General features: G+C 33.0%; 1 protein-coding gene across 2 annotated transcripts in view; it reads right to left on the bottom strand.

The window, feature by feature from the left end:
- LOC106880285 (transcriptional coactivator YAP1) overlaps positions 1-27,433 on the bottom strand; it is a 104,196-nt gene that overhangs the window by 23,568 nt on the left and 53,195 nt on the right. For both annotated transcript variants that reach the window (XM_089348988.1, XM_089348989.1), the window contains one exon: positions 2,433-2,656. In XM_089348988.1, the coding sequence (XP_089205114.1) occupies positions 2,433-2,656 (224 nt within the window). The remainder of the gene's footprint in view (positions 1-2,432; positions 2,657-27,433) is intronic.

Genomic DNA, 27,433 nt, shown 5'->3' with positions numbered 1-27,433 from the left:
GCTAGTCACATGGTTGGCAGAATTAAGATGCCCCTGCTTTTTGACAAGTATGTATACACATGTACACGCGTGCACACACACACATATTGCTGTTGACTGTGGATATTCTAAACATTACCAAATCATCTGACATTTGCTTTCTAGGCATATCTCTCTCTTTCCAGTGTAAAATAAAGAAGAAAAATATCTCAGAACAAAAGAAGTTTAGCTTCAAATCAATTTAACCTTATCTGAAAAGCAAGGCCTTAAATCATCAGTCCGTATCTGCCATTACTGAGAAATTGCTGCATAATAGTTGAATAATAATTTCTTCACCTCAAGATTTATGGTTGGTTTGAGATAAAAAAAACCTAAACAATAACATACAATAGAACTTGACAAGTAAAGTGGAAGAGAGTTAGGTTAAATCCTAGTCTGATAAAGCTTTGAACTGAAATATAATATGTTGTGGTGATGGCTGAAATTTCTTGTATTTGATTTGAGTTCAGTGCAAAGGCTTGCTTAACTTGCTCTAGAAATAGATACACCATTGATTAAACACTCCTGATATATATCAACTCAGGTTACAGTTTAAGAGCTCCATGTGAGAACATCTTTGAAATATCAGAACAATCAGAAGTTATTTATTACCAAGTGCATAAAATGTAGATATCATTGAAATCAAAGAACTGAATAAGCACTGGCATTATTTTATAATGTAAATCTCCCTGGGGTCCTGAAGAGCTGAAAAGCACCAGTATTGTCAAATGGTAGTAAGCAAATATAAGGCAAGTCCCCCTACTTGATAAAATGCTAGTAGTCTAGTTAAGGGACTCAGTTACAAACCCACAGCTACCAGACAAGACCAGACACTGATATAGGCCAGTGTTCTTAGATGAATAATGTTACTTTTATTTCTATTAGTTGATATAGGTGAAAAGTGGTAAGATTTCCACGAAACATGACTAAATCTACAACTCTTGATTTGGATGAAATTTCAACCCCAGGAGATATTTCATGATTCTAGAAGAAAATTTTGAATTTACATTATTTACAGTTGACGGATATTTCTCCTAATCTTGTTTGTTGTTAACACAACGTTTCGGCTGATATACCCTCCAGCCTTCATCAGGTGTCTTGGGGAAATTTCAAATCTGGGGTTCTCATTCCTGAGGTATTTTTTTATGTTGTTGTTGTTGTTGTTATTATTATTATTATTATTGTTATTCAGGTCACTGCCTGGAATTGAACTTGGAATCTTGGGGTTAGTAGCCCGTGCTCTTAACCGCTACACCATATTCTAGTGTGGAAATTGTTTTAATTATTTTTAGGTAAAAAATCCTTTATCATTCTTTAGACTGTTTCTGCTAAATTGTTTTTCCTTAATATTTATTTTAAGAATGCTAATGTTAATCAATATAAGGCTGGTTGATTTTATGCAATAAATAATATTGTATATAAAATTTTTATTTTTCTTCTTATATGCGAGAGAAAATTGGGATGAGGGATTGCTAAAATTCGGAACTACAGGGAAAAGATTTAAAAAGTACAAGTTTAAACGCTCACAGAATGCTTTTACCAATGACAGCATAGAGCTTAATTATGAAAACAGTAAGAACATCAAGCACACATGGAATAGATTTGTTTCGGTAAAAAAATTGATATTTCTGAAAAGATTTTGATTTTGTTTGGCTCCTCATTTATCATTATCTACATCATTTCGAAGATCTTTAGCCTCAGATCAGGCCTTCCTAAGCAGACCCATAGGCAAAGGTGGGGAAATTTCTAGCAGGTTGACTGCCTTGTGTAGATGCTCTTTCATAATCTACTTACTTCATTTTGATACAATAACAAGTAGCTACTATGTTGGAAATTTTTATGCAAAATTATTTCAAATGCAGTAAATTATATCTCTCTCCCAACCCCACATCAAAAACTAAACAGCTATACCTTCACTTTTGAAAAAGAAATTTATATTTAGAGATTCTAAATAATAATTTCAAAGTTTCTTTTTCAAAAGGCTCTCTCTCTCTCTCTCTCTCTCTCTCTCTCTCTCTCTCTCGAGAGAGAGAGAGAGAGAGAGAGAGAGAGAGAGAGAGAGAGAGAGAGAAAGAGAGAGAGAGAGAGAGAGAGAGAGAGAGAGAGAGAGAGAGAGAGAGAGAGAGAGATGGTTCTTTAAATTGAACCTACTTTTGAGAAATTATCTTCCAAGTCTAATAATGAAGATTTTTGTTCAAAATTAAAAGAATTAACAAAACTATTTAACTATTCTTTCAAGTACTACGAGAAAAAAACCCTAATTTGAAGTAAATTATCTCCCTTGGAATTTCTCCACAAAAAATTAAAAAACCAAAATGGAAAAGAAGGCCTATCTCTAACAGCTTCAAATCATTAAAGATTCTTCTTTTTTTAGGGAAAAAGAGGGGTGTAACCCCAAAATAATTTATACTTACGAATTCTTGGATCATACCAACTTGTTGTCCGCTCGACATGGTTTATATAATACACTTCTCCATCGTTGGTTGAAGCTTGTTCCCAACCTGGTGGAAGTGGCCCTAAATTTTGGAGAGAGACAGGTGGGGATTGCTGGGATTGTGGTCGACTTTGAGGCTGGTTGTTCAGCACTGTGTTATGAGACTTTCTTGGATCATGCCAAGTTGTTGATTGATCTAAATGACTGCAAAAATTAGAAGAAAAGAAAAAAAAGGAAATTAGGATATAATTTAATGAATCTGTCTAAATTAATTAATTAGGTAAATTGAAAGAGAAGTTTTACATGTATGGGTGATAGCATTTATTCAGGGGATAAAAGTATTTTGGAAAATCTTATCTAATTAAGACAAAATAATTTTTAAAATCACACACATACACACACACTTATATATACCTATATACATATATATATATATATATATATATATATATATATATATATATATATATATATATATATATATATATATATATATATACCACAAGAATAGGGATTTCAAGCCTCAAACAGAGCTCACTGTAAGCTTGCCACCTGGTGCACAGCTATCAAGAAAAACAGTGGTTAAAGCAAGAGTTTAATGTCACCATAGTTCTGAAATCCAGGAATCACAATGGTGGAGAGTGTATATGTGCATATATATATATATACACACACACGGAACAGATAATTGGCGCCTCAACAGCTCTCTGGTTAGTAAGCTCCTATCACACTGTCCAACCTATGCCAGCATGAAAAATGGACATTAAACGATGATGGTATATGAGTTACAAGAATATCTTATAAAAACAAAATGCACACACACGCACCAAGTCAAAAGTCATTAAATGAACAAAGTAAAGAAATGAGCTGGATATGTAAAGAAGAGGATGTGAATGGAGTTAGAGACAAAGAAAGTGGAATTAACATCATTGATCTTGGTCAGTGATGGCTGTAGGAGAGATTTGAGGAAGAGAGATGGGCAGACAGGAATAAGAGTAAACAAAAAAAATGGTGAGAGAGAGTGACAGGAGAGTGAGACAGACAAACAAACATATAGATAAATATAGAGATAGACACAGACAAAAAGATAGAGAGACTACAGATAGAGGAAAAGATAAATAGAAAAAATACTGATAGATAAACAGATACATATCTTGGTTATCTATCTTTGTCTTCTTGAAAAAAGTTCCACCAAACAAGTTAAAGAAATCAGCAGCAGGTTAAGGATTGCCTAATATTAATCTAACAAGCAATACAATAGGTGCCCTATGATTGATCTGTATTCATTTGTCTGTCTATCTATCTAGCTAACAAAAGAGACAAGATGGTATCATTGTATCAGCTAAGAGCATGGCTGGTGGATTGGGAGGTGGTGGTGGTGGTGGAGAACTAAATGCTGATGACTAGCAGCACTAAAGGCTATCTAATATGTAATGATTGCAGCGACAGTGGAACAGGACATTGGCAGCTGGGGATGAGAGAAAATAGAGAAATGAGTAAAAAAAAAAGAATGAAAGAATCAAGAAGCAGCAAGCTGGTAGAATCATTAGTATGCCAGGCAAAATGCTTAGTGGTATTTTGCCTGTCTTTATGTTCTGAGTTCAAATTCCGCTGAGGTCAACTTTGTCTTTCATCCTTTCAACTTTACCTTTCAAATTAAGTACCAGTCAAGCACTGGGGTTGATGTGATCAACTTACCCCCTCCCCCACTATGGGGCCTTGTGCCTATAGTAGAAAGGATTATTAATATTCCCAAGGCAGTACCTGAACATGGCCAGAGTTTAATGACTGAAACAAGTAAAAGGTAATAGATAAAAGAATGGGAGAAGGAAAAAGTAAAACAAAAGAGAGAAGGAGAGAGAGAGAGAGAGAGAGAGAGAGAGAGAGAGACAAGCAGGGGAGAAATGGCAGCAGTGAAAGTTTGATGAAGATGTGAAACAAAAAGATACAAAAAAAAAAAAGAAAAAAATGGTATCTCTTTTAGTAATCACTTAAATTCGGATACATTTCCCCATATGACCCTAACTGATAAAGTACAGCAAAAGTTTTCTTGTCAATGTAAGCATACGCATAATGATAATTCAGATGATGATGATGAGGATAAAAATAATAATAATGGTTTCTGATTCAGGCACAAGGCCAGCAACTTTGAAGGGTGGGGAAGGGACTGTCAATAGAACTGATACCAGTAACTTACTGGTTCTTTATTTTGTTTAGACTGGAGTAATGGAAGACATAGTTGACCTTGACAGGATTTGAACTCAGAACAAAAAGAACCAGAACAAATACCGCAGGACATTTTATCTGACACTTTAATGATTCTGCCAATATACCCACCTTTATAACAACAACAACAACACTAATAAAACAGTGCATGTAGCTAAACAACAGGAGCAGTGCATAATAACGGTGATAACACCAACAAAACAGAGAGAAAATAGGAGAAAGAGAGGCATAGTAGTGGTGAGAGATGAAGCAATGTTAACTATTATACACTAGAAGGCACACACACACACACACACACCTCTAGCTGCTTGCTTTGCTAAGTCTAAGGATCTTTAAAAGACTACATATATACTGTGTGTGTGTGTGTGTGTGTGTGTGTCTGTGTGTGTATACACTCCGTGATGGAGGCTGGAAGCTGGCAGTTCTTCAAAACCAAAGCCAGAAACAGAGGCAGTAGCACTGGGTACAAACAAGCAAGGCTGTCAGCCAAAAGAAAGGATTACAAAATAGATATTTACCAAGAGAGAGGAAAGAGATTGCAGTAAAAACAGGGAATGAACAAGAGAGGGGGAAGAGAGAGAACGAGAAAGGAAACGATTGGAGGAGGAATGAAGTATAGGAGTAGAAGTAAAACTAAGACAGAGATAGCAAAGAAATAGATGCAAAAGGTAGAGAGGGGGGGGGGAGAAAGAGAGGAGGAAGAAGAACATGAAGAAAAAAGTTAAAGGCACTAGAAAAAGAGAACTAGAATAATCTGTATGCGGAATAAATAAATACATAAATATTCTTAAAGGATGTGAGAAAAAAATACAAAAACTTTCTTTCAAAAGAGTAAAGGTTCTCAGAAAGTCCTTTTATAGGAAAGCAGAGAGAAGGAAGGAGGGAGTGAAACTAGAAAGCACCAAGGGGATGCAGATAGATAAGAGGGAGTTGGAGAAAGATATAGGGGAAAATAAAATGGTTTTGGTGAGGGGGAGGTGGACTGTTAAAAGCAGTAGGCCACTGGGATAACTAAATCAGCTGACAGTGTAGAGAATGAGTAGGCCTCTGTGTGTGTGTAATTGTGAGAAAGGGTCAATACATAATTCATTCAATATATGATATGGTGGCAGGGAATAACAACAAATACAAGATATATTGTTTCCTTAGACAATTTCTTTGATATGATTTCTGCAGGAAACAAGAAAGCTGTTATACTCTTGTGTGTATGTGTATGTATGGGGGTATTTATATATATATTTGAGTGTGTGTGTGTGTGTGTATATATATATATATATATATATATATATATATATATATATAGCAAGACTGAATATGAAAATAATTCAATGAAGAAAGTGAGTGTTATTTTAAAGACAATAACGCTTTCTTTAATATTATAATATTATAAATAGATTATGGTGGGGAGAAGCTAAACACACACACACACACATACGCACACACACTAAACTTTTAATAGATGTTTTAAAATAAAACAGTACAGTAAGAATATATACCAAAAGTAAAGAATTTATATAAATTCTACATGCATAAAAACAGAATTCGTCTTGATAAGGGAGAAAGCTAAGAATGGTAAAAACCACTCTGAAAATGTTAGGTCACTGCAATGGAATCCAAGTGATATCTTGTAGGAGAGAGGCAGGAAGAAGTAGAGCATGTTTCAAGGCAAGCCTGCTACCAAACAACCTTCACATCAGATTGAGTCACCAACAACTTCCAGAAGGAAGAGCTAATGACATCTCCAAGAATGAACTACCCAGCTAGGATAATCAAATACGATGAATAAATAGAAGAAAATTTTGAAGTTTATATATATATATATATATATATATATATTTTGAAGTTTATATACATGTGTGTGTGTGTGTATACGCATACATACATTTATATATATAAACATTATACATATATATATATATATATATATATATATATATATATGCATATGTACTCATACATACACATGCACACACACATACATATATATATGCATATATAAAGAGTTATTAATGAGGGATTATCAATCCAGTAAAAATATTTTATAAGCATTGTTAATACAAATACACCAGGCTAACAAAACTTTCACATTAGTAGAGAACTCTGCATATGCTTATGGTAGGGTCCAAGGTTTTAGTTCATCAATCACCATTCCATATTGTAAAATCCACGGTTGTCTTCCCAGTTAGACAGGACTTTTACAAGAGTAATATACAAGACAAGGTATAAATAGTGGTCATTAAATATTCCTCTATTGTGGTAAATATAACTTGTAGCTGTCTCTGATAATTGTTATAGGTTCGTTCATTGATCGGTTTGCTCAATCGGTCAATTGATTAGTTGAGAAAAGTTGAACGATCTTTAAGAAGTAAGGCTGTCAGAGTCAGAGCATACATACATATTAGTCACACCTACACTTACATATACAAGACATTGCTTAAAATTGTTTAACATTACAACTAATTACAAAATATACATGTGTGTGTATTTACATATTCATGTATGTATGGATGCATGTATTGAAATAATAGCTAACTGATTTGATAGATAAATACACACATAAGATACACTGATAGATAGCTCAGTACAGAAATTGATGTAAGGGATACTGAGCTAAATAGTTACATGAATGGATATACACAGATAAATTTGTATGTATCTCCCTACATCTATCTGTGCATCTATCAACATCATCATCACTCTATGTCTACTTTCCATGCTGGCATGGGTTAAACAATTCAACAGGATCTCTCATCCTTCCTGCATGATGTGATCTTTTAGCCCATCACATCCTGCTGAATAATTTACATGACATGGCCCTCTAACATGTCAGATCCTGTTGACCCATCCAACTCCTGCCAGCATAAGAAGCAGATATAAAATGGTTCGTGGGAAGAGCCAATTTAACGATGCGTCCTGCCCTAACTCTTCGAAACACCAGTGTTTTAATGGTGGCAGCTGATGAAGGATATGTTCTCTATGTGGCCTACTTGTTTTTTGTACCTTGTTTATCATTTTGTCCATGTTCTTTTGCAACGTCATGTACCCAGATATGTATCTATATGTACATGTAGATGAAGGTATGTACATAGATGTACATATATATGCATATACTCATATATTGTTTATATATATATATATATATGAGAGAGAGAGAGAGAGAGAGAGAGAGAGAGAGAGAGAGAGAGAAAAGTAGATAGACAAACAGACATGGCTAGACAGAAAGAAAAAACTTGATAGATGGACAGAAACATAAATGGTTGAATAAATTAAGTTGTTAAAAATTTTCCTGAATAATTAAAGTTGGAAATGATTTCAGAAATGATTTAAAACCAAAACATAGCAGACAATGGGGATTACATAGGAATCATATAAGCTGAGATAACTAAAATGTAAGTTGGATTATTGAAATGATCAACAACATCTAAATGATTTAATGAATTTTCCTGTCGTAATAATTTTATTTCATTTCATCAAAGTTACTGATATTCTCAGAAAATATGTTTCGAAATATATGAGACAACTCTTTTTAATTACTACTTCCAGCTTCTTGCATTTTATTACTTAGTAAGAAATAATTATTGTTTAGCTGGAGAAAGTGCCATGGAGTAGTAAAAACTACGAAGTGAGCTGAGATAATGTTATATACAATGTTTAGTGATTTCTGAGTTCAAATCTAGTTAGAGTTGACACTGTCTTTCAATATCCCAGGGGCATGATAAATACTAGAATCAATTCAATGGTATCCTCCATTCACTCAAAAATGTGTAGCACTTTATACCACTGAATGAAGAGTGGCTAATGTGCTGGAATAAAACCCAGGCAGTATTAAATTCATAAAGGCGAGCTGGCAGAATCGTTAGCATGCCGGGCGATATGCTTAGCGGTATTTCGTCTGTCTTTACATTCCAAGTTCAACTTTGCCTTTCGTCCTTTTAGGGTCAATATATTAAGTACCAGTTGCATACTGGAGTTGATCTAATTGACTGGCTCCCTCCCCCAGAATTTCGAGCCTTGTGCCTAGAGTAGAAAAGAGTATTTAATTCATAACTCTTCTATTCAGAGTTTAGATCCTACAAGGGTTAACTTTGCTGTTCATCAATATGGAATTGATAAAATAAGTACTAGTAGTTATGCTGTTTGTCAATCAAATCAATCAACTAATCTGCCATCTCTTATGAATCTTGTAGTTTTAGTGTTAATGCAAACTTTAGAAAATAACCAAAATATAAGATAAAAAGAAGTTACAGCCTAACTTTAAAATCCTCTCAAAAACTTATTTGAAAAATTATTATATGAATAATAATAATAATAATAATAATAATAATAATAATGGTTTCAAATTTTGCCACAAGGGCAGCAGTTTGGGGGGAGGGGATGAGTTGATTACACTGACCCCAGTGTTCAACTGATACTTATTTTATTAACCCTGAAAGAATGTAAAGCAAGGTCGACCTCAGCAGAATTTGAACCTAGAACAGTGGCAGACGAAATACCGCTTAGCATTTCACCTGGTGTGCTAACGATTCTGCCAGCTTGCCATCATAATAACAATAATCCTTTCTACAATAGACACAAGGCCTGAAATTTGGGGGAGGGAACTAATTAATTGCATCGACCCCAGTGTTTCCCTGGTAATTAATTTATTGACCCTGAAAGGATGAAAGGCAAAGTCAACCTCAGTGAAATTTGAACTCAGAATGTAGCGACAGGCGAAATTCCGCAAGTATTTCGCCCAGAGTAATCATAACAGCAACAACAATTATGACGACAATGATGATGATGATAATGATAATAATCCTTTAATAATATATGAGGATTGACGTAAATCTTCACAAAAGTAAATAACACAATAAGAATTGTGCAATATGATATGTAATGAAATACAGATTGACTCTGTTGAAATAATGTTCAATTTAGCAAAGAGATTCAATCTGTATTTTATTACATATATCACATTCTTATTGTGTGATGATAATAACAACAACAGTAACAATTTTTTCTAACATAAGACATGTTATAATAACCATAACCACCATCATCATCCTATGTCTGCTTTTTCCATGCTGGTATGAGTTGGCTGAGACTTCTTGAGGTAGTATTCTATGGCTGGATACCCCTTCTAGATGCCAGCTTTTGTTTTCAAGTGAAGCACTTCACTTCCACTGGTCTTTGCACATTGAACAACCGCACTCTGAGGCATTGTAGATGTGGGCCATATACAAAACATCACTGCTGCCTGTGTGAAGACAGGAAACAAACACAAACACACATGCACATACATTTGCACATGCACATATGATGGGCTTCCACACAATTTCCATTAACTAAATTTCACTCAAATATTGGGCAACTGGAGGTTATAGTACAAAGTATTTACCCATAATGCTATACAGAGGATTGAACTTGAAACCATGTAGTAGCAAAGCAAACTTTTTATTCATACAAGTTCTAATAATTCTGATTTCGAACATTAGTGGAAGATCTTGAATTAAAAGGGTGGGGTATTGTCAATTGCATCTACTCCTAATATTTGGGTGGTATCTTATGTTAAGAACCACAGAAAGAAAAAAAAGCAAAGTTGGTGTCAGTAGCATTTTAACAGAACAGACAGCACTGTAACTAAATAATCGTTTCTAATTTCAGCACAAGGCCAGCAATTTTGAGGTGTTGGGGCTAGTTGATGACACTGATTCCAGTACTTGATTGGTATCTGATTTTATCCACCACCCCACAATCACCCATAGTAATGAAAGTTTAGGGGAAAAAGATTTATGAGTAAAACAAGAGGAAAGAGGGAGCATAAAATTTAGTTGGGAGTATTTTCAACTTCGGTTTGGCTGACGCAAATGTCATATGTCAAACCAAAGATTTCATGTCTACAAAATGACGCATCCAGAAAAATCAACCCTAACCAAGTCTGTGTACCACCCACTCTTCAAGTACAGCTGTTGTTGCTGCTTTAACATATGTAGCTAGCATATATGATACAGTACTTATTTGGTTACAAAATATTGCTTGGTAACTAACATGTGATAATACAAAACCAATGTAAAGAAGCTAGCTAGTTACAGAGCCAATCATGAATACAAGTCAGAAAAATTCTAAGGGAACAAAACCATACATTAAACAGTGGCTCTTAAACCTTTGATGTTGGTGCATTGTGTATCAAGTAAAAGAATTATTGGTATACTTTGTAATAAAAGTTAAAATAATTTATGTTTATAAGTTAAAAATTAGAAAAAAATATAGAAAGACTATTATTTTTTCTTATTAATCATATTTGTGTAAAATAAGATATTGAATAACATGTTTTTAAAGACATTCAATTGTTAGTACAGATTTTCTAAAGCTTTAAACAATAGTTTTTAAAATCTGTGGTGTACCTGGATACCCCTTATGGAGCTCTGCTTGAGAAGTACTTCTTTAACTGTTTTGGTACCAATCTGCTAGAGACCTCACCTAATTCTATGATACAAATGTCTTGCTTTAATATTATCTAAATTAAAACCTCTATCAAAATTCCTTTGTATGTTCCAAACACAAGCTTAATAATGACATTTTATTTTATCAAATTCTTCATTATTTTCAAAATTAATTGAAATAAATGCAGAGTATGTCAAGGATATACTGTAACATAAGCATGGAGGGTGACAATAAACCTGCCATTAATGCTAAAGAGACTTACTGTAAATAAACCTCAGTAGCAAACAAGGTCTCAATAACTAAACTCGCCATTAAAGCAGAAATTCATCAACTGATATATATGCTTAAAGAGCTAATGAAAACTGCACACAATATTCCCATCTTATTAAATCTGAAAACTCTGAACCATTTAAAAACAAAATGAGTAAGAAAATCAAAGTTATGTTCAATGTACACTGCCACATACTCCTATTCCATTAACTAGTCAGAAGATATATTAGAAACAACTGAATCTAATCAAAGGGTTTTTTATTGTTTCTTTCTTTTATGACAGCATTTGAATGTATTTTGCATTAATAACTATTATTAAAGCTATCAATATCTGTCAAAACTTTGTTGCTATGTATATAACCATGACTGAGAACTGATTTTGTTTTTCGTAACCAATATATAACAGACTTCATTTTTGTATGAAATAAAAACTGTAGTTTGCACAGCATTTCATCAAAATAACTTCCTAGAAAAATAGATATGAAATAAATCAAAAATAAATAATCAAGCATATTGTTTAGTTATCATTAATAAAACATGGCTAGCTTTAGTAGCTTTTGAGATAGCAAATTTGACACTCAACCAATATAGCAAATAAACTAATAAAAACAGAGGAACCTAAGATTCGATATATATATATTGGACAAAGAGATAATAATGGTAGTTGGCCAACACAATGCAATGTAAAATTTAATTTGAAGAAAACTCTTATCCCGTGACTGATTGCAAAAAATGATGATGGTTAAAAACGGTTGTCATTACTGAAGTGTTAGTCAAATGATTTGTAATTTTAAACATTTTCGAAAAACCTAGAAACAAAAGGGACAAGTTTGATAGTCCATCTACACCACTGACTGATGAAAAATGAAAGACAAAACAAGTCTTTTAGTATTCTCAGTCTTTAGAAGAATTAACAGAAGCTAATTTGTGCTTTTTAAATAACATTGGAGCAACATCTCTCTAGACAAACACTGTCACATGACAAAACCACAGAACAGTTAAGAGACAACTGCTCAACCTACTAGATGTAACAACCAAACCAGTTAGTAACCATGTTTTTTAATGAGAGGAATACCTTATTCTAAGTTTGGGGTTATTCTAAAAAGAATCAATAACTAGGAGAAACTCAATAAACTAACCTTTTTTTTATTAAGATGGTATCTGGAACATTTACAACTATAACATGATATCAAGACAAGAAAACACAGACAGGAGCACATTCATGCATCTTCCCATACATACATGCATATACCATATATATATATATGTACCATATATATATATATATATATATATATATATATATATATATATGTACCATATATATATATATATATATATATATATATATATATATATATATATATGGTACATGGACGGGATACCAAATGCACTTTTACCGAAGGACAAGAAGCTGAACAGACACAATGCTGAACAAACAAAGACAAAAGGATAAGTTACCAAAAAGACATACGAAAATTAAAATTTAATCTCATTAAATCTTAAGTGCTAAATTGGTGAATTGGTCATTAAACTATGAAGGTAGGAATGTTTTTTTTTTTTATTATTGTGTCTGTTCGGCTTTATGTCCATTTGGCACCATGTCTGTTCGGTTTCTTGGTCTGATGCAGGGTTAATCACTTTGTCAGCTGAGTGGATTGGAACAACATGAAATGAAGTGTTTTGCTCAAGAGCATTTACCTGGCCCAGGAATTGAAACCACAAACTCACAATCAGGAGTGCAACACCCTAACCATCACTAAGCCATGTGCCTCTACATATTAAATCTATCAAATTCCCTCTTAAGGCTTTGGTTGGCCTGGAACTATAATAGAAGACATCTGCCCAAGGAGCCACACAATAGATCTAAACCTGAAACTATGTGGTTGAGAAGCAAACTTCTTATAACACTAACATGCCTATGTGTACTTATTAATCAGAATAGTTAATTACTAAATTTAACACTCATGCAGAAAATTACAATCCAAAATGATACGGTAGAGAGAAAGTAGTATGCACAAGTATGATTCAAGACTTTCAAAGAAAAACTGCACATTAATATGTCTGTCTGGCAAAATTAAGGAGCAGCTTTGTGATAAAATTAACTATAATAGGTATAGGGGTAAACTCTATAAAAGTGGAAATTTTAGAAGGGCTCTGTCTCTAGAGGAATGGCAGTATCCTGCTAAGATATAAAGCTAGGTAAGATTTGCAGCTGATTCTCAAGTGGTGTATTTAACAGTAGCAGTTGTGGCAGTGATAGAAGGAGGGAAGAGATTGGTTTACAAAAAAAAAAAAAAAAAAAAAAAAAAAAAAACCTCATCTCTAGAGAATCTCTGTGAAGCTATGATGTGAGGGACATTTACCAATAGGTATTTGAAAGGAAAGAGTTAATAACTGAACAATTTAAGGAAAAATGTAAAAAGTATTAATAACACATAACTTAGTAGTATAATTTTAAAAGTTCTCAATCATATTCTGCTCATAAACAGTAAAGGAATTTGACTCAATTCTTGATTGAAATGGTGGGGGTTTTTTCCACTCGTTAAGCATAGAATGAGATAAGTCTGGTTTTAACACAGAAGACATTAAATTATGCAGTGAAGTTTGTATATTTGGATAAGTCCTTATGATGTGAAAAGAAGAGGATGAGATTTTGGAATTGAACTATTGTCTGAGAAAAAAAATTCAGGATTTTAAGAGCAGTAATTCAAATAATAATAATAATAATAATAATAATAATAATAATAATAATAATAATAGTAATAATAATGGTTTTTGAATTAGGTACAAGTCCAGAAATTTAGAGGGAAGGGGATTGGACCATAGTGCTTGATTGGTACTTTATTTTATTGTCCTTCAAAAGGATGAAAGGCAAAGTTGACATCAGAACATAAAAAAAGAACTGGAACAAATACCACAAGACATCTATTCTGCCAATCCTCCCTCCACCCCTGACATCAATAATAACAACAATAAATCAAGAGTGAAATGTAAATAAAAATCCACACAGAGACTGAGAAAGCTAGTGGTGGTCAGTAAAAATATTTTTCTCTCTGAGACAGAAGGTTAGTCTTGCTGAAATGTCTACATCCTCTTTTCACCTTTGGCTTGCAAACTCATAAGCTTAACTCTATAATTTTGCAGTAGATGCAAACTTTTACCAGTTTGGTTGGAATCAGTTTCTTTTTTGAATTTATAATAATCAAGGTTCAACTTTTTAAAGTTACATATAGAAAAGTATTCTTATCATTCTTTGTTAACCTCTATTGAGTATTTATAGTTACACATTAAATATTCATACTTCTTCATGTCAAGCCAGCTAACCAGCTAACTCTCTCTCTCTCTCTCCATTCAAGTATTTAACTGTTTATTTAAGGTTTTGTCAAGGTTTTGGTCTGTTAATATTTTGCTTGTTTTATATATATATATTGTTCTAATCAATTTCATTATGTATATTTTGATTAATTGTTGGTAATTATCTATGAAATATATTTAAAGAAATAAATTGCAATTATGTAAACATAATTATTTTTAGTCATAACACCATGCCAAGGTTATTTTCCTTCTTGTTGTAGCTGAAAAGTTTGGATGTTTCTTGCCTAAATTCCTACTCTCTTTCTCTCTCAAAATCTCTTATTATTATTATTCCTTGGACTAACTACTACAACGCATGAAAACTAGGACAGACAATCAGATCTAATTCAGCAAGTTTAGGTAACTAACAGAAAGCAATTCAGGACTGCCTGTCAGGGAAATAATAAGACTACTGGCAACAGCAACAATCCTCTCTCATTTGAAAGGCTACAGATGAGTAGGTGAATGTTTATACACAGGCTACATCTAAGATTACAAAGTTCCTCCTGCAAACAGAGAAGAGAAGAAGAAGAGAGAGAGAGAGAATTTGTCAGAGAATGAAAACTTGAGAAATCTACCAACCAGATTTATTTATCAGATGAAAAAAAATAAATAAATAAATAAAGATGAAGATAATTGCAATAATACATATAAAAAACAAAAATGTTCTAGAAACCAAACAGTTTTGGAAGTTTTCTGTGCCTACAGCAATGATGAACATGATGATGATGATGATGATAATGGTGGTGGTGATGGTAGGATGATAATGATGGTGATGATGATGACGATAGCAGCTTTGGAAAAATACCTTTTATGTAGAATATGTTGAATGATAGATAATCTAATGTATATTTTTCAGTTTTTTTTTTTGTTTCTCTCTCTCTCTCTCTCTCTCTCTCTCTCTCTGTCAGGTTTCTTTTTAACCTAGGATTCTACTTTGTCATACATTCCAATGGCCTTTCCCCTCATTGACTTATAAGAAACAAAAAGAGAGAGAGAGAGAGAGAGAGAGAGTTTTCCATTTTCGTTTATTTTCTACAATGATTCTCTTTCAAACCAAGCAGCAGTAATATGGCGAAGCCCTCCTTTTTAAAGCCAACTGCAACAATCCTCTGAATAACAGAAACAGAAATGATATAAGGGTGGGGTAGCAGTTTAATAATGTCTGGCCAACACTTTCCTTCTTAACCCCCTACCCCCACTATCTTGAACCCATTACAGACTTTAATTAAAGCAAAAATATTGCGCTGTTTAAACAAGCAGAAAGATTTTTGTCAACTGCGAACCTTTCCTTTTTTGTTTTTTTCTTAGCCTGGTTTAATTGATAATTGCTGTCCTGAGAACTGGGACAGTAATCAGGTTTAAATTAACATTAAAGTTTACTCTCATTAATATTGATTAATAGATAAAGAGAAGAAAAATAAATACATGAAACCATTAATCTTCAATATGTATTCAAACTGAAGCAATGATTATATGTTTTGTAGTAGTGCAGCCCTGTTGTAAGGTAGTGAATTGACATTGTTGGCTAGAATGCTCAATATTTCTTCCAACTCTCCGAGATCTGAGTTCAAATCCTGCCAAGGTCAATTTTACTTTCCATCCCTCTGGAGAAAATAAAACATACCAGTCCAAGATGGTGGATTAGTGGGAACTGTTAGGGTGTCAGTCAAAATATCTAGCAGTATCTGTTCCACTTATGGTACTCTAGTAGCAATGCCTTCAAAAACATAGTTGTCAAGCAGTATTAGCATTAAGATGGTAGTCTTTCCTTTAGGTAATAATGATGGGGCACAAGGAGGGGAGACTAGAATAACTAGTACTTAATTTTAAACACCCTGAAAGGATGGAAGGCAAAGTCAACCTCTGCAACATTTAAAGTCAGAATGGAAACAACCAGAAGAAATGCTGTTAAGCATTTTTTCTGAAGTGATGATGATTCTGCAAGCTCATAGCTTAGTAGTAGTAGTAATAGTAGTAGTAGTATTAGTATTAGTATTAGTATTAGTAGTAGTAGTAGTAGTAGTAGTAGTAGTAGTAATGAACAAATGAAAAGAAATGGAACTGCATGGCAAATTAATGTAATAGTTGACAAACGTTGGAAGTGAAGCCTGCTGGCTTTAGCTGATGGACAGGAACTTGAAACAAGATACAGAAACATTAATTATAGCTGTTACTCAGGAACAAGCACTTGGAACAAATCTAGTAAAGGTAAAGATCAACAAAACTCAGTCAGACAACAAATGTAGAATCTATAGGAAAGGAGACAAGAGTATCAATCATATTTTGAATGAATGCTGTATACCAGCACAAAAGAATTACAAGAACAGACATGACTGTGTAGGCAAAAGAGTGTATTGGGGCATTAGTTGAGTAAGTGGCTTCAAAACAACGGAAAAATGGTATGAGCATGAACCGGAGGCTGTGATAGAAAATGAGAATTACAAGACCTCTTTGGGACCTTGCCATAAGGACTGACCATACTATTGAGGCAAGAAGACCAGACATGTTTACAGAGGACAAATATATATATATATATATATATATATATATATATATATATATATATATATATATATATATATAGAACACACACACAGATGTGTGTGTGTGTGTAAAATCATCATTATCACCATCAAGATAGAGCGAGATAAAAATACACACTTATATATCATCGTTCATGGAAAGAAACATTATTCCTCAGAACATTAAAATGATTGCTGTGGCAAATAACCAGTGAACTTTTTTTCCAGCTTTTCATATAGGAGGAAATTTAATACATATTAATTCTAAATAGTTTTCCTATATGAAAAAAAAAAAAATTCAAACAAGAACCTTAATCTTATTTATAAACTATATATAGCTAACAATTGTGTACAGAAATTCATAAATGCTCTTTGTTTTATTTAATGTATTGGCCACAAGAAGCTTTTTGACTTTCATCAATGGGATTGGAAAAATAATTCTAAACTCATATGAGGGTGGGCTGAAAAGTTCATAAGCTAACTATGAAGGAGTGATGCTAGAGGTGTGAAATCTAAGATGCATTAATTTCAGCTTTACTTATTAATAATTGCATTGTTTTTATTTTTTCTAGGTAAACTGGTATCTCACTGTTCAAAGAAGACTTCAAAAGTAACTAGTACTGATTTCTCTTGAATATCGACATAATTTGGTATCATGGTGTTATCAAGTAGCTGTAAGAAAAGGGTTTAGCCCCCAAGGATATTCATTCTGATATGGTTCTACATTAGGAAATGATGCTCCAGCTTTATCATCAGTGCAAAAGTGGGCAACTGAATTTAGGAGAAGAAGGGAAAGTCTTCAAGATGACCCAATGTCTGGACACCCTCAACAACCATCACCAAGGAAAACATTGACTGCTCACTACATGGTGCTGGATGTTAGGTGACTGATTATAAATCAAATAGCTAATGCTATTAACATATCCCATGAGAGAGTTGAAAATATTCTGCACAATGAACTTGGCATGACGAAGGTTTCTTGTTCAGTGGGTGCTACATCTTTTGACACCTGATCAAAGGCTGATTACATCATGGGAAAATTGTTTGGGGCAAATCCATCTGGTTTCCTTGAATGTTTCCTAAGCAGGATGAGTGTTGACTTCAGTAATTTTGAGCCAGAGACATAGAAACAACCCATGCAGCAGAAACATCCTTCCTCACCTGCTCCAAAGAAGGTCAAGATCATTTAATCTGCAGGGAAGGTGATAGCCTCAGTTTTTTGGGATACAAAAGCATTGTGTTTATTAACTATTTTCAAAAAGACAACACCAACAATAGAGAGTACTATGCCAACTTTCTGAGGCACTTATGAAAGGTGTCTTGTTTCATCACTTCATGCTCCAGTACACAAATCCTTGGTTTCAATGGCTGCTGTGTGAGACAGGCTTTGAACTGGTTCATCACTCTACCTATTTTCCTGATTTGGCCCCATCTGACTATCAGCTGTTCTTCAACATGAAAAAAACACTTGGCTAGGAACCAGTATCACAGTGATGATGACGTCATTTTTGCTGCTGATGACTTTTTTGTCCAACAAGATGAAAACTTCTTCATCAATGGAATCCAAGTACTGCAACTTCAATGGAAGAAGTGTGTGGACCACAAGGGGCACTATGTTGAAAAAAACAACTTCATTTGGTCAAATTCCATGAGTGTCTTGATCAGCCAATGAACTTTTCAGTCCACCCTTGTACATTATAATGGCTGGAAATTTTATATTAAGAATATTATTTGGTATGGCTTTTTAAATAGTACAGTTTGAAAGAAAGAAAAAACAAAGTAGTGGTATGCTTTGTTCAAATACCCCTGAAGAAAGCAATATTATATTGAATATATCAGTCAATGTCACTAGTGCATCATTTGTATAAACTTGTAAAATTAGTCCAGAAAATATATTAATGTATTTAAAAAAATGTCAGCTTTTGAAAAGTGGATAAAAACAAACCTGAGAAAAGAAAATGTGCTAAGTAAAAAGAATAAACCAATGTGGACTTTGATAAACAATTTTCTATTTTATATCAGCGAAAGGTTTATAATAGTGAATAAATTTGGTTAAATAATGGGGGGAAAAAAATGAAGCAATGGCAGGAGGCTATTTATAGCAGTCTGAGCCATTTAATACAGGAACTTATTAATCCAAATTATCATTAATTCTTAAGATCACCTCAGTTTTTCAAGACAACTTAATTGTTTCCACTGATAAATATATACCAAGAAGGGCTAATACATATGATTAACATGAAATAACAACTAAGCTAAATATACAATCTGCTTCTGTGCAGTTCTCTAATATCCAAACCTTAAACTGCATTATTCTTTAGAAAAATAAAAGCCCAAAGTACTTAATGTATGAAATCTATTGGCTGCCAAAAAATTTTTTAGGTTATAATATGAAAAGACATTGTTCTACATAATATATATAAAGGTTAGCAATATGTTATGGTACTGTAATTCTATGTGAGTTAACAAAGGTGTAAATGTATTTCAATGTAATAAAATAAAGGCTGCTCACTCATATTTATCCCTTTTAAATACTAGAGAAATTTTAAATGAGCAGAAGTTTTACAGCTGAATACCCTTTCTAAAAAGCAAAAGTAACAAAAAGGTTATCATTCAATAGAGAAGCCTCAAAGCCTTCGTAAATTAGCCTAGATAAATATTAATGAAATAATGTAGTCACAATGAATTTCTTAGGCAAAATATATTTTATGTGTGAATTATTATTATTGTGTATTTGATTGCCTATTTCTAAGTGGTTCCTCTTTAGCTAGGAAAACACTAGTCTACTCTAAAACATAATGATGCAAGTTCATTGATTCCTTTTATCATTATGATATTAATTTGAAACTGCTTGTATCAAAATCAAAAAATGGCCATTAACTGAAACTTCGCTATTTACTGGTTGCATCATGCTACTAGGCAAGACTAAATATAGTACCTACTCCAGTTAGGCTAATTGAAGGTATGGATGAGTTCTAATAAAGCAGCAGAAAGAGGCATGTTGTTGTAAAACATGAATTGAAACAATCTGAGTAAATATCTGAGTTATTAGAAATATGTTATCATTGGAACAGCTTGTAACAATGAGGCTAACTATAGCTATCTCATGTGTATGACACTGGTTGATCCATTCATGTTTCTGCATTTCTTTACTAGTCATTACTGAGACAAAACTTTTCATTCCTAAAGGCCACCATTGATGCTATTCAATGGAAAGAGTTCAAGGTAGAGAATCTTAAAATATGGCATTACTTGATCCACATAACAAACTAGAATATAAGAAAATAAGACAATAAATTACAAATTTTCCAATCAAATAATTGTTGAAGAATGTAAAACATTTCAAAGATAAAGAGTAGTTTCAACCTGTGTGGTTTAAGAACAGATTCATCATGCTCAAGTGTCTTTCAGAAATCTTTTCCGGGACAAAATATCACAGCTAATGCTACTCCATATTCAAGTACATTCATGTTAAACACATAGGTATTTTAACCTACAGCTGTTTCAAATTTATATATCAATTTAACTCTAGCTTAGCTAGCTTTCACATAAATCAGTGAATTTTTGTTGACTGATTTCTATAAGTCAGACAGGCATCTCAACTTGGCTCACAATATCTGGAATTCATCATGGCAGACACCAAACCAGGTTGAAACACTGTATCTATGATCCACTGGCAAGTTTTTAACATGCAAGTCTATTTGAGAAATTTTTTCTGGAACAAAATATCACAGATAGTGTTATTTCAGTTTTGTATAGACACTATATATATTATACACACTGGCATTCGAATTTAAGGCTGTTTCAAATGTAAATATTAATATGAAATAGCTTCCCATTGTTTATAAGATTTATTTTGTCCAATTCTAAACAAAACTTTGTTGGCTACCACAGTAGCTTTACTCTGCTAAGTCATATGAAGTGTTATTTTTGCCCCAAATCAATCACATTTAGGTAGGAAATGATAGGTACAAGTGTGTTTAACATTGGTTGTTTACAATATTTGATAACAATGTGTAATGAGTTATTATAAAACTATTTCACAGAAGTATACAGATAGACAAGTAACGTCGCTGTTGAGTAATTATTTAGTCAGGCATTATCCAACTTCTAGCAACATATCTAAAACCTTTAAGCTGCTGAGATAACAAGAGACTGTAGCATACAAAGAAGTTACATGGTTTCTGTTGAGCTAGGTTATGTAGCCATCATGTCTGAGATAGGACAGCAATGAAATATAAGTGCAGGTCATTGAATTTGGCTCTTGTGTTTATTGGATGTGCTAGCTTTCATTATTGTTGTCAGAGAATAATGACAGGACAGCTTGCATGACAGCTAAAAGTTGGCATTCCACACTACACAGATATTTTTTTTCTTTTTAGCAAAATCTTAACTGAAAGATAGGGAAAAACAAACAAAAAGAAAAAAAGTAAAAATATAAGAAAAAGCAACCTTAAATCAAAATACAAGTGTGGAATATTCTAAAATTGCTTAAAAAGAAAATGAGTTTGACGGATAAATATAAAAAAAAAAAAAAGATGTATTGATTTTACTAATTAGTTGAGAGAAAAAAGATATGATGCTCCATCAGAAAAAGCAGAAAATAGGGAAGAGATAGTGAGTGGGGGAATCACTGCACTCATCTTAATAGAATTTAAAAATTTCTAGTATCAAAAGCACTATAATAATACATCTTTTGAATTTGACTTTTTTTTAAAGATATGTTGATGTATTTTTTTTTTTTATATATAAGAGTAAAATATATCTATTCTCGGTAATGTTTGAAATCAAAGAAAATATGGAGATATATCAAAAGACAACATTGAAAAATTAATGTTTGAGTTTTATCTTCCATCACCAGCTAAAAGAACAATACACACTTAGAGATCCATAATAAAATTTTCTTTTAAGTATATCAAAATATAAATGAAATAGTTAAAATACAAAAACAAGTCTCAAAGATGATGTAATAATCTACAACTATATTTAAATGTCCTTGAATAACGAAAAAAAAAAAAAGAATATTGAGCACTTAAATGTAATATAAAAAATTGATTTAACTTCAACTCTAGGTACTTATATGGATTTAACTTAGTAATTACAATTTTAAGACACAAAAATTTTGTAATAAACTGTTTGCTACTGCAGATTCTTATCTCAAAATCACTAAAAACATTAATATGATTAAACTGAAAAAATATATGTAATAACATCAGTAAGTACAGTAAGTATAATGTTCAAGTTGAATTTTTGCCAGAATTTCAAAAAAGTTGTGTTATGGTAACTTTTAAAAATATAGGCTTTTAATAAAAACAATAGCGAAGTAGTGGTTAAAGAAAAGTGGTTTACCATTATCATTTTATACCTCTCTCAAGCATGCATGTGTTAGATGGGTCTTATTAGGTACATAGTCTTGTAATTTGTTGTGGTTTTTTATCATCTCCTTCATGAGGTTCAGCTACCTGAGATTAGATCTCCCCATTTCTTTCCGAGTTTTCCTTTTTTGCAGGTTCTTCTATATGGATCACTTGGCACTTTTTACCCATTTTGTCATCCTACATCCTCGACACAGCTCAGTCTTCCTTCTTGCAACATTAGGTTTGATTTCTCATACACCCAGTTTTTCACTCATCTAATAAATACTCTGTCATTCATCCATACTAACATTAATTACATCACTTCTTTACATCCTTCAGACATCCTCCACATTCAATGCCCCATGTCTCATTACCATGCAGCATCACAGTTTGAACACAAACATCATATGCCCTTCACTCAGTAAGAAAATGCATTTGTTGCTATCAGAATTAGGAGCTCCTTGAACTTTTTTAACAAATCTTACTCCAATTACAAGACCCTTCTCCACTGTTAATTAGCTCATCTAAATAATCCTTACTACTTTGGGAAAGGCCTGAAATTTTGAGGTAGGATGCTAGTCGATCACATCAACCCCACTGTTCAACAGGTACTTATTTTATCGACCCTGGAAGGATGAAAATCAAAGTTGACCATGGTGGAATTTGAACTCAGAACATAAAGTTGAAAACAATGTCAATAAGCATTTTCTATCGTACAGCAATGATTCTACCATCTTGAACCTTAGGTCATCTAAATAATGGATGCTATCAGCTATTAAAAGAGATGCTCCTGGGTATTTGAAAGGAACATTTTATAGTAGCTCTTATGGGAATTACTTCTGTACATACATAGTCCTTCTCAGTTAGCCTACATGTAATCCCACTGCATCTTTTGTGCACCCAGTCTAAACTGGGTACACCACAGAGCATTTTCGCTTACTTCTTTTTTTGCATATTAAACATGGTTATGTCCCAGAAGACAGTAGTGTCCTATCTTCTTTCCTGTGAAATAAAACTTTTTGTCTTTGTTTTGTCAGTTCTAGGCGTTGCTTCTACATTTGGAATTTCTTTAATTCTTCAACAGATTCATCCCTGAGAACTAGGTCATCATTAAACAGAAGTTCCCACGGACAGCCGGTCTTAAACTTCTGTTGGAGTGTGGGTGTGTGTATGTGTGTGTGAAAAATAGGTGTACTGAATCTGTTTATATTTATTTATATTTAATGTGGTTAACATAGAAATCCTCTTCATCTTTACAAAGCTATCAACATTTGAATTTATGACCACCATGAGTGTGGGTGAGTGTGAATGCGTGAAAGAAAAACTGAAATGAAAAATGGAGTGATAGAGAGATAGAGAGAGGAAGCGAGAGAACAAGGATGAAAGAGATATTCTTTATTCTAAGCATCCCAAACGATACATCCTTCTTTGTAAATGGGATTATTATAGTAAAGCTGTGTAGATGGTGGTATTTATCAAATGTCCAAAGTTCAGTACTGTCAGTTATTTTACCAATTCATAAATCCTCAGAGACATATAATCTATATAAATTATTAACAAACAACATTCTGTTCTAGGAAGAAAAAGAATTCAAGAAATATTCTGACAATGTTACCATATTTTAGTTATTAAAACACTTGACTCCACAAAGAAGAAACTCAATTGTATCACAGTTCATTTTACTCTTTTGCTTGAAAAGTTTGTAAGATATTTCAGGCAAAATTTCTATAAACCACAATTCTTTCAACCTGTACATCATCTATTTGAGTAGAAACTGGAATTCCGAATAGTTCCTTAGCATACTTTCTATCAATTTGAATTTCTTTTTTACTACTTATGAGGATAAAATGTATTTAAATAAATGGTATTTATCTTCAATTGTTGAAGTTTAACTAATCTTAATATTTCTGTTTAAGACCTGTATAGTATACACACACATATATATATATAGTTAGTTAAAGGTCTAATCTTGACTCCACCTTCAGTCAGTCAGCTCAGCTGAAAATTTTACATACTATAAATAGAAATCTTCTAACAATGTCAGAAATAATATGAATAAAGGAAATTTTTGTTGAAATTTAGTATTTATAAAAAATATAAATAAGACAAAAAAAAAAAGAAAAATTCCTATTTCCATCAAGACATATTTATATAAAAAATAGCATTAGATAAAAAATAAAAGAAAAATAAAAGTTTATTTCCAGGGTATAGAAAGTCTTTCTGCAGTTAAACAGGTTATGCTTCGGAACAGCAAACATGCTCGCTCCATTATTTAAAACTAAAAGATATACAAGAACAAAAACATCTTTGAAGCAATGGTTGAAATGTTTAGTTACTTAACTCTTTATGCTTGGTTTAAGTCAACACAGGTGAACTAGCTTTCCTGAGAAAAAGATTATTTTTCAAATACTTCACCCAACATATCAGGAAAAAAAAAGAAAATGAAATATATATATATAAAAAAAAAAGGACAAAGTGGTTGTGACCCAGTATTTGAGAGCATGTGTCATTTGGGGCTGTGGTTTAACTGGCACTTAAGCACAGTAAAACTAGATTTACAGAAATAGACAGAAATAGAAACAAGAAAAATGTAGTAATTAATTTTCCTAAAATGGTATCAATTAACCAGTATTCTTAGCTATGTCTACTTATTAGCAGTGACAATGATTTTGTTCAGCTTGTCTCATGACAGCCTTTTATAAACATCAACTGGCAACACATTCAGTGACATCACTTTCAGCTTTAACCTTCATAGAAGAGTTTCATGGTTCATAAAACAGACAGGAGCAATGTTTGAACTGAGCAAAATGAAGCAAGAGAAATTGAAATAAGGAGAATCGAGGAATATATTTAGAATGAGAGTAGAACAAGTGTGTGAGAGAGAGAAAGAGAGAAAGAGAGCAAGAGAGAGAGAGAGAGAGAGAGAGAGAGAGAGAGAGAGAGAGAGAGAGAGAGAGACAGACAGACAGACAGACAGACAGCCAGACTGACAGAGATCAAGTGAATGTGATTGTGTATGTTTGAGAGTAAGTGAATACATGAGAATGCATGAAAATGAGTGTGAGGGCAAATGTATATACATAAATGTATGAGTGGTCAGGTATGTTTGTAGATGAAATGAGTGGATATATGTAAAGTTGAAGTGATTGGGTATGTGTGATTGGTAAGCATGTTCAGTTCAACAGTTTTAAATAATCTTTTTTTTTATGGCTATGTCATCAATCTCTAATACCAGGTACAACTTTACATATTGCATCAATTCTATACAAAGAACACTTGTATAAAGTTATAAGGACAAAACAGAAAGGGCTACCTGTAAGTTTCTGTAAATGCTACAGTATCAAAACAATATGTAACTCCATGTAAAATCACAAGGAAAATGAAGATCTTATAAGGGTATAATATATATGTATCATATATTAAAATATATATATCATAGTATAATATAAGGGTACAACATATTCTTTTCTACTATAGGTACAAGGCCTGAAATTTCTTTTTGCAGGGGAGGTCGTTGATCAAGTTGACATCAGTGCTTGACTGGTACCTATTTTATCAACTCCAAAAGGATGAAAGCAAAGTTGACATCAGTAGAATTTGAACTCAGAACACAAAGATGGATAAAATGCTACAAAGCATTTTGTCTGGTGTGCTGATAGTTCTGCCAACAAGCTCTATAAGGGCATAACATATCAAATCATAATATATAATGATTTTTTATCGTTTATTTGTTTTAGTTATTGGACTGCACCCTTACTAGGGCAGTGCCTTGAAGGACTTAGTCAAATAAATCAATCCCAGTATTTATTTTTAAGTCTGGTACATATTCTACTGGTCTCTTTTGGTGAACCGCTACATTACAGAGATGTGAATGAACCAACATTGGTTGTTAATTGGTGTGGAGGCAACCACATATACACCCCAACCCCCACACATACATTCAATATGCTTCCTTACAGTTTCTGTCTACCAAATTCACTCACCAGGCATTGGTCAGCGTGGGGCAGTAGCAGAAAACACTTGCCCAAGATGCTGTATGGTGGAACAGAACTTGAAGCCACACAGTTGCAAAGTTAGCTTCTTAACTATACAACCATACCTATTATAATCAAATATAGGGATTACGTATTTCAACTTTCACTTCTATCATCATCATCATTTAAGGTCCGCTTTCCATGCTAGCACGGGTTGGACGATTTGACTGAGGGCTGGTGAAACCAGATGGCTACACCAAGCTCCAATCTGATTTAGCAGAGTTTCTACAGCTGGATACCCTTCCTAAAGCCAACCACTCCGAGAGTGTAGTGGGTGCTTTTACGTGCCACCGGCACGAAGGCCAGTCAGGCGGCACTGGCAACGGCCACGCTCAAAATGGTGTATTTAATGTGCCACCCGCACAAGAGCCAGTCCAGGGGCACTGGCTATACTTCTTCATATTTTATCATATTTCATAGATAATTTTTTTTAAGATGCATATCTAACTAATCTTCGCAGGAACAGTATATTTGAAGATTCAGCATGATTCAGCAATGAATAAATAAAATTAGAGTCAATAAAATGTTTTGAGATGGAAAAGTTTTATCCAATTGAAAATCCAAAGAATTCTAAAATTAATATTAGTATATCTGGAATACCTTTACAGATGAAGAGACAATGCACAAAAATGAAATTTAACTCTACTTAACAAAAACTGAAAAGTGTCCTAAAAGAAGTCATATAAAAAATATGTATAAAATTGCTTTGAAAAATGAAATTATCAGCTCTGAAACTATAACAATAATTACAACCTTTGATTTTAAATAAAATGATATTCAGCTCAACAA

Source organism: Octopus bimaculoides, chromosome 3 (assembly GCF_046866305.1).
Source record: "Octopus bimaculoides isolate indiv1 chromosome 3, ASM4686630v1, whole genome shotgun sequence".
Classification (NCBI taxonomy): domain Eukaryota; kingdom Metazoa; phylum Mollusca; class Cephalopoda; order Octopoda; family Octopodidae; genus Octopus; species Octopus bimaculoides.
The sequence above is the reverse complement of the archived record's forward strand: the minus strand, read 5'-3'. Positions and strand labels throughout refer to the sequence as shown.